Consider the following 10,011-nt stretch of genomic DNA (forward strand, 5'->3'; position numbering starts at 1 on the left):
TTTTTAGCTATCATTTCAGCAAGGTTTACTAATCAGTGCATCAATATCTTATATCTTCTTCCTCCAATTTTTTTTTTTTTTTGGAGGGGGCAGACATTGATGAGATCTTTCTTTTTGGCCAGAGATGAGACTTGGATGGCAGTGTAAAATTTGCCTCTCTCTCTCTTGATTTAATTCTTTTGGGTAACATATAGATTGGTGGATTTAAACTTAAATTTTAAATTTCAAATCTTACATTTAAAATTTATCTATTTAAATTTTTTTATTTGAATAGTTTGAAAAATTTCAAATAAAGACGAGATGAGATGAGATTCAAAACGAAAATAAAAAATTGAAAGTGATGAGTTTATTTTCAATCAATAAGAGACAAGAATGAGAAATAAAAAAATATATGAAGTCATAGAGATATTAATAGTAAAAATACAAAGAAAATGATAAGTTTGAAATAAAATGAATTTTAAATGATTAGTGTAAAAAGAGAATGTTAAATTACAAAAGAAATATAATAAAAAATGGATTTCAAATCTAAATATATAAAATTTTGTGTATTTAAATGAGGAATTCAATTCAAATTCAAATCCTTATTAATCCAAACAAGTTATTATTTTATTGACAACTTTTATTTTTGAATATCAAAGCAATGGTCAAAACTGCATATCAAGAATTCTTATATCAAATGAAAAAACAAAAAATCCCTACACCTTCAGGTGGATTATTAAAAATTCTTATATCAAAGTTATTTAAGCATATGCTTGATGAGCAAGACTGTCCATATATTGATATAAAAATATAATATAATTTATTGAACTCGAACCGAAGATGAGGGCTATTCATATTGAATCCATGGATGGTTCAAATTAAAACTTTTAATTTGTAATTTTTTAAAAAGAATTATTTTTAAAATTGTCCCAGTTAAAAATATTTTTAATGTTGATATATTTATCAAAATAAAATTTATTATAATTTTGAAAGTTTTTAATATTCAATCTGGTTAATCAATTTATAAAAAAATTCTAACATTAAATTTGTAACATTCATATTAAATCTAAATTGTCGAAACTAATGATTATCAGTCTTATAAAAAAAATTTATAAATTTTTATTTTGATAAATGCAATTTCAATAAAGATAATTTTCCAATTGGCACTTTCCAAAACAAATTGATTTTCTTTTAAAAATTACAAGTTTTTTTTTTAATTTAAAGGCAAATAATAGCAAACATAAAAAAACGAGGAAAAAGAAAAAAAATAAATCAGGCTGAAATAAACAAACATCAAACTGATATTAAAAATATAAGTTGAAATGTGGCAAGCATGTATCAACCTGCAAAGGGTTGATTCAAAGAAGAATTCTGTGGACTCTCTTGAATTTGCCAAGGGAGTGAATATCAGTGGTAACCATCGAAGATAAGCCTTTTGCTATAGCCTTCTTGAAAAAGAATTTCAGTCAGCAAACTAAATTCAATCTTGGTTCCATGGACCTTCATCTACGAGAGTTATAGCCGAGATCCAGAGTAGAGTCGAATGGAGACAAAAAGTATCAAAAGTAACTAGATTCATAAATCTATGCTTACATACCAGGTGAACAAAGCAAGTTGTTATTCATTGCGCAGAATTAAAATTTCCAACATTGTTTCTTTCTTGTGCAAATTAAACACCATCCACTTTCTCATGATTGGATGGGATTCCAAGAGGAGATAATAATCGAGACTCCACTTTTTTGCCCAGATTGGAGTTCAAAACTACTGTATTCTAATGCATGTGGGTCTATTTCATTCCTAGTACATATATTTTTGAGGAAGTAGGATGCGTGTTGTAAATCCTTAATAGCTTTGTTCAAGTTAAGTTTAAGCCCATCATGAATGTATGAGTTCCTTAACTTCCAGATGCTACGAATCAAGATAATAAGTTTTCCAACAAGTCAAATTCCAGGCTTAGAATAAGCTGTTTTAAGAAATCCTTGACAACCACTGTTAGAAAAAGTAAATTAAAGAGAAAATTTAGCAAGGGATCGTCTATTCCTTTCTAAACTACTAAATTAGCGAGGAAATTAATGAGAAATGTTGATTTCATAGCTTGACTTAAAATTAGTAAGGAACATGGTAAGGAACTGTCAATCTCTATCTAAAATAAGACAATTAGTGAGGAAAATAACAAAGAATTACCAATCTCTCTTTACAATAGAGAATTGGCGAGAAATAAGATAATTAGCAAGGAATTTAGTAAGGAATTCTGTTCCTAGCTAATTACTACAAAAAAAAAAAAAAAAACTTAACTTTTGACAGTGACTTTTAAGTACATTTAAATTATTTTATTTAAAAATTACCTAAAACATCCATTATAAAATTATTTAATATTTTCTTTATTTTAATTTTATTTTCATTAATAAAATAATATTTTATTAAAAATACAACATAAACAATAATTTAATAAAATATAAATATCTCTTTAACATATTAATAATTGAAAATAAAATTTATATGTTATATATGTGTATATTTTTATAATATATTATTTGATATATTTATGTAGTTAAATTAAATATATTTAATTTCTCATATATGACTGCAGGTGTCTCTCAGTTCAACCGACAAACAAGGAGAGTATAAGGATTAGAAAGAATGAGGTTTTAAGGGTTCAAGTCTTGACTTTGGCATAGACATAATGAATATATACATGGTAAGAAGCAAGTGATATAGTGCAAGGTGGATAATAATATGTCATGAGTTGTCGTACATGTGGCGGGTGATAGGGCGCAAGATGGTAGGTGACATGATAGTTGACAAGGCACGAGATTGTTGGTGACATATCACAAGTTGATATACATATGACGGGTGATGTGGTATCATTATTTTTAAATACAAGCATATTTAGTGAGGGATTAATCTTCCAAGCAACTATTATTGTCCAAAAAACTAGATCTAAAGAACAAAGATTCAAACCAAAGAGCCCTTGAGAAAAGGCAACCAAAGAAAAGATGAGGGATAGTTTCCTCATATTGGCATCTAAAGGTGCACGTACAATTGATAGATGAATGATGCTTCTTTAGAATATTCTCAGTAGGAATTGCTCAAGGAGAAGCTTTTAAAGAAAGACAATTTGCTTTGAAGGAAGCTTAAGCTTCTATATAGAAGACTAAGAGAAGTCATCAAGGTGTTAATTGCCAATTGCATACAACATAAGTAAATTTAATCCTTTCCTTGTACTATAATGAACCAAAGCACATCCTTTCTAAAAAAGTTTATTAGGCTATCATGAGAAGGAGATAAAAATGGAGGAAATTGTTATAGCATCCTGCAGGGGGTAGAGTTACTATAATGCATTAATATCCTACCATAATGAAAACCAACGAGAGTTTGCTGGGGTAATCGAATCTGAAATAGTTAGGTTTCCAGAGTTAAGAATGTTTGGGAGAGATCCTTCCTAAAATATATTAAAGACTTTGATCACTCCCCTGAGCCAATATTCCACTTTAGTTTATCAATGATAATTCTAAAGTAACTAAAGATGCTTATCCATAGCTATGAAGTGTTATAGGATTGTTTGATCAATGCAAGCAAATTGATATCCACATACTTCCTTTTAAGAGTAAAACATATCAATGAAACATCTTGAGACTGAGTAAGCCGGCATATCTATTTAACTAGTAAACTCTTATTGACCAAATGGATAGACCTTAATCCCATGCCTCCAAAATGTTGGGTAGGAAGAGTAGTTCCTTTTAGCCAAGTGCATCTATGTCTTTCCATCTTAGATTTTGAAAAAAAAAAAAGTCAACACATTTAGCATCAATTCTATTACTGATTGACATTGGCAACTAACACATGAGAGCTTATAGATGTTTGCTGCAAATAGAACAAATTTGATGAGAATTAACCTTGATGCTTGAAAGAAAGTTAAAATTTTCCACTAGGCTAGTCATTTATCAATTGCTTCTATCATTTGGGATACAAAGCAGACTTGTCCCTTCCTAAATCAATCCACATTCCAAGATATTTCCCAAGTTTGTCAATTAAAAGAATGTCTAGGAAGTTTGCTTAATCTTCTTTAAGAACGCGGCTAGTATTAGGACTCAAAATGAGTGAGGACTTGGCATGATTAATCTCTTGACCAGATAGCAAGTAGGAAGAGTGATCTTTACAGCTTCTAAGATCCTTCTTGTGCATTCAAAAAATAATAGAAAATCATCTTCATAAAGAAGATGTGAAATTGGCATAGCAGATTGACATACTTTGGTTTTAGTATGTAATTCAAAAGCTTATACAAAACTTCAACATCATGAATAATATAGTTAAGAAATAACTTAGTAGTCTAGTTCTCAACTTTGTATGTATTGACTTGTGAAAATCACATTATGTATATCTTGAGGTGATCATAGATAGAAAGGCACAAATGATATGATAGATAAGACTTATACAAGATTATCAATATTACATATGTAAGAAGTTATGATTTATTTGTATAATTGAGAAACATATGTATAATGCATTGTGTATGTAATTAAGAACATTACACTAAAAATGAGTATTAAAACAATCATACATGAGCCTGCAGTTGAATCTATCAATTCCACTTTTTGTTCTCTTAATTCGTCAACTTATTACCTATCATCCATTGGTTTTCTCTTATTTGATGTTTTACTTATAATTCACAATTTTGTCTCCACATTTCTTACATGTGATATCATAACCTGACTTCATCCAAAACTTTTTTGTAAATGTACTTTATAAACCATAATTCATGGCATTTGATAGTCATCAAATGATATAGTAATATAGGTTTAGTAGTTCTTACAAGTGGTATGAGAGGAAAATTTCATATTTTTATTTAACTATTAGACTTTATATGGTTAAATTTGGTATCGATGTATATTTATATGCATAAAGTCCAAAAATACACAACTCAAGTCTTAAGGTTGAGTTAAATTTTATTTTATCTCACTTTTAATCACCAATTTGGTCTCTCTCCCTGTCTTCTTATTTTCTTTTATATGGTATCAAAGTCTTAAAATCTATAGTTAAGAATTAGTGTCTTTATACACAAATAATTCACCTTGTCATTACTTATATTGTGTTTGTATTATTTGTAATCAAGGTTGTCTTTAAATTTTTTTTATAAGTGCTATCAAAGCCAACATTTTTTTCTAGAGCTTTTATGAAGATGTTGAAGACTTAATTTCTAAACATTCAAAGCAAAAAAAAAAAATGGAACTTTCCTTTGTTATAACATTAGAGACTTGCATATATCACACCATTTTTAAAGCTTGAAAATGGGATTGGATCAAGCTTAATAGAGATTTGGTTTTTGTGACATTTTCAATATGTGGAAACTAATGAAATGATACTTGATGGGGATAATAAATTTTAAGCATAAAATATCATTACTAGTACTAATAGCACAACACAAAGTACAAATCCATCCTTGCCATTGAAGCATGTAATTTAGAAGCTTCTACAAATTGCCAACATCATGAGTAATATAACTAAGAAAAAAATTTAATAGTCTAGTCCTCAAATATTTAGGTATTGACTTGTGAAATCACATTATGTATATATTGTGTTAAATGAATATGAGATATAAGACTTACACAAGAGTATCAATATTACAAATATAAGAACTTAAGATTTACTTGCATAATAGTAAAAACATATGTATATAGTATCATTGTGTTAAATGAATGTAATTGAGAATATTACAGTGGAAATGAGTGTTGCAAGAATCATACAAGACCTTGTGATTAAATCTATCAATTCCATTGTTTCTTTCTTAATGTAAAAGCAATAGCATATCATGATATTGAATAATACGTAATTTCAAGGTGCTTGAATTCACATGATTGGGAAGAATATGAGAAAATCTAAATTTAATAACCAAAAGCACTTGATAAGGAGAAATTACCTCAAATAGCATACAAGCTTTCATTTTATTTCAAAGGCTACACTAGTCACCAATTTAAATATATTATATGAAATTATTTTTTTATCTAAATGCAATATATTATTTTCATCTTTTGTTTTTGTAAATGTCAATATAACACTTTTAGTTGAATTGATTTTATAAATGATATTTAAGACTTAGCATGTCCAAAACTATTACATGAATTATGGTTCTATATCTACATTTAATCACAAATCAAATATGGATAAAAGGTCAAAAAGCACAATTAAAAGGTAAAAAACATTTCACCTCATCACTCATCTATTTTGTCCATAGTATATCTGTCCATGCAAGTGCTATCAAAGACTCTCAAGGTTTTGGGTTCATAATTTTTTCTTGTCAATTCAAGTAATTGATCAACCCATTATCCATTATATATTAGCTCTTTCTTATTTGATATTTTACTTCTGATTCAAAATTCTATCCCCACATTTCTTACAAGTATTATCAAAGCTAAATTTCTTTCGTAACTTATGTGAAAATGTTGTTGGCAGCCTATAATTACATAGCGTTAGATGTAGTTATCTTATGATATAGTAATATATCCTTAGCATTTCTTACAAGAAGTATCAGATAAAGGTTTTTATTTCAATTTTATTAAACTTTGTATAGTTAAATTTAGTGTTGATTTATATTTATATGTAAAAATCAAAAATCCATAAACTCTAGCCTTAACACTATGTTTGAAAGATAATTTTAGAGGGGCCGAAATAAAGTGAAATAGCTAAAAGATCTAAACCATTATTTATGAGTTTTTTTTACAAAAAAAAGATGGAATGGCAAGTAAGGGCCTCTAAAGCCCTCACTTGCCATTCATGGCTCAATTTTTGTCCTCCCAAATTAATGAAATGACATAATATAATTATTTTATTTATAAAATTATCCCAACCTCCTATTCTAATAAAAGAAAAATCTCATTTGAACTTTTCCTCCCAACATGTATCAAAGATTAAATTCTTAAGAAACAGCCAAAAGGTCAACTACTATTGAATTGGCATTCAAAATATAAATCATTTTATCAATTGCCTCGTGCATCTCTGATAAGATCCATCTAGTGTGTATTATCTTTTCGAGCATAGTATCTTGTCCAATGGTGCAAATTTTGACCCTGCATGCTAGTTAAAAAAATTTATGACCCTAGTTACGACCCATGACCCCAGATCCAAGGCCATTTCATTTCCCTATTTTTAGCCTGGCATGATCAACAGCTTCTGCTTTAATTGAAGATGCTAAAATGTAGACCTCTCATTAAACACTAATTCAAAATTAATAATTAAAAATGTAATTAAATTGTGATCAAATCATTCATAAACAAATATTTTAATACTATTAATACGTTATCAAGAAAATTTTATTTACCAGAAATAGAATCCTGTGTCTTCATCATCGACAGACCCACCTCTATCTACGAAATAAACATTCAAAATCCGATCTTAAAATTTCAGTAAATTAAAATCTTTTCATTTATAGAATACCGAAGACTCAACAAACATTCTATGCAGAAATTAGATAGCTCTTCACAAAAGAAGATTCTGAGTTCAGGACAAGACCGCAAAGCAACAGTTCTTAATCAAACTATCAAACTACATTGCTAAATGTCAAAAAGCCAAAAATCACAACGCCTTAAAATTCCTCCAAATGCGATGAGATATGTCCCCACAGCCTTCAGCGGTACTGCCATCAAGAAGTGTTTAAATTTCGTTAATATTGTCAGCATCAAGTTTAAAATAAATATCTGTACTATTATTAAAATATTCACAAATCCTGTACAGTAACAGATTTTATTTTTGTAGAGATGAGAACCTAGGAATTTTTTATTAAAAAAATAATCATTTGATCCTTATAACTTCAATCCAGTTGAAACTCAACCTTTGAGCTTTAATTCTTACAACTCATTTTCTATGATTTTATTGATTTAAAATTGTTACTTGCGCTTCAGAAAATGAAATTACTAAAAATAAAGTTATTCTTAAAATGAGGGACTAAATTTTAAATGAAAAACTCTATAAAAACGAAGTTTCACAGAGTTGAAATTCAATGACTGAGTTGCTTTGAGTTAAAATTATGGGAATGAATTGCATCAAGTTGAAATCTAGAGACCGAGTTACAATCAAATCACAAGCCTAAAGACCAAATGATGAATTTTTCCTTTCTATTTTTACCATAAACCTAGTTGAAATTCAAAAACAAGATATGGCAAGTAATATAAGAATATAAGACTAAACTATTCTTCCAATTACTAGATGTGGGAATTCTATAATCTTTAACATGTAGAAGATTGCGTAATCCATAAATTCCTATATACCTTAATGAAGCCAATTTCCTTGGCGTTGCTTCGGAAGCACTGACGGCAACACATAAGCCCATACTTCCTAATCAACCCATGAGGGTTACCACACACCCGGCTGGAAAAACACAAGCAAAATTACAGTCATAATGTTCATCACCGCCATTCACTGTTGGATCAAGATAAAAGCCAAATGCACCCAATAACATACTAGTGACAAGTTCAGGCATATCAGTAAGATAATACAACTTCACATGCAAATGATGCACAACTTCAGTTCTAAACAAAATGACTTGCCTCCAATGCAACATCTTCGATGTTTTACAATGTAAAAGGCCATAAACACCACAAAACGTAGAACCCGGGGATAGTAAAACAAAGAATTTAACCAATTAATAATTGATAAAAAGAATACACTATCAATTTTATCACTGCATCATTGGGTCAAATATAGTCTCTAAAAACGGCGAATGCACAAGCTAACCCTAGAAATTCACAAACTCGCTGAAAGTTACCATCTATGAAGTTATTGAATCACTTGATAGAAGTCATCGAGAAGCAGTTTCTTATTTTCATGGTCCAAATACAAATGAATCTCATTAGTAGGAGATCAAAATTTAGTTTAGTCTTTAAAAATAGACAAAATCAGCGAGCACATTATGCAATTTAATCATATGATTGATGATTGATTGCGAAGATTATTATTTCACCGGCTCAAAAGACAAAGGGCTTTAACAATATTATTCCTGAAAAAAAAAAATCCAATCACTAAGATACTGGTAATCACAAACACGAAAAAACGATTCAGCCATCATATTGTGGCTCAGAGAAAACGACACAAATCTATCATGCGGATCAAACCAGTTTACCACAGAAACATGTATTCGCCGGAAAATTAAAAGCGAAGCAGCAAGATTACCAGGTGCGAGAACCAGGACCGTAGTTCTTAGGGTGGGAATTCCACACGTTAGAGTGACCCATCTTCAGCTGCACAAAGAATTACGCCTTCTGCTACCAACGCTCGCGGCTGCTGATAAATGGACGTGGAGGGAATTCGGAGGACGATGTCAGTCTTATATATATCACGTGAAAACCCTAATCACAATCTTTCATTTCAACGGCGTCGTATCAGGAGGTTATGTATGACCCGATCCGACCCAGAATGAAATGGGCAGGGTTAAACGTACAGTATTTTACTATCAAAAGTACTCCATCCGTTTTTGTATATAAGAAGTATCCTAAAATTTTTTTTTATCTTTAAATATAAAGAGTTGTTAGTATATCTTTTAATAAATAAATTCTTATATCTTTATTAAATTAAAAAAAATAAGTAATCTCATTAATTTGCTTTGAAAAAAATATTTATTTTTATTTATAATAATTAAGGATAAAATTAAAATGTTATTATGCTTTTAATTAAATAATTAAATTTATTAATTTATGTAATTTGATTAAAAATATTTTATATATAGGGACTGAAGGAGTAAGTCCAATTAATAAAAAGGGTTGAGAGGCAAAAATGTCCTAAAATTTTTTTGAAAGACACATTAGGTATCTTTACCTTTTAATTGGAATAATACTATCCTGAAACTTTAAAAAAAAATTACAATGTCATTCCAATGTTAATTTTAACTATTAAATAATTTAATTTGACAAACAAATGCCACATGGCATTTAAAAAAAATAAAGAAAAGTATCATCTCTTTCTCTCATCTCGTCCTCTGTCACCCTACTCTTGATTGTACAAGGTTTATTCATTCATTAGTGATCCATCATAACCAAATTACAT

General features: G+C 29.1%; 1 protein-coding gene across 1 annotated transcript; it reads right to left on the bottom strand.

The window, feature by feature from the left end:
- Positions 1 to 7,374: 7,374 nt before the first annotated feature.
- On the bottom strand, positions 7,375 to 9,301 carry LOC129290354 (40S ribosomal protein S29). Its single transcript, XM_054927104.1, has 3 exons — positions 9,142 to 9,301; positions 8,241 to 8,340; positions 7,375 to 7,609 (listed from the first exon to the last, which is right to left on the bottom strand). The coding sequence occupies exons 1-3, from the start codon at positions 9,201 to 9,203 to the stop codon at positions 7,601 to 7,603; spliced, it is 171 nt and encodes a 56-aa protein (XP_054783079.1). The 5' UTR covers positions 9,204 to 9,301; the 3' UTR covers positions 7,375 to 7,600.
- Between the last annotated feature and the right edge of the window lie 710 nt (positions 9,302 to 10,011).

Source organism: Prosopis cineraria, unplaced genomic scaffold (assembly GCF_029017545.1).
Source record: "Prosopis cineraria cultivar Desert tree isolate PC_DT_omini unplaced genomic scaffold, ASM2901754v1 PC1, whole genome shotgun sequence".
Taxonomy (NCBI): domain Eukaryota; kingdom Viridiplantae; phylum Streptophyta; class Magnoliopsida; order Fabales; family Fabaceae; genus Prosopis; species Prosopis cineraria.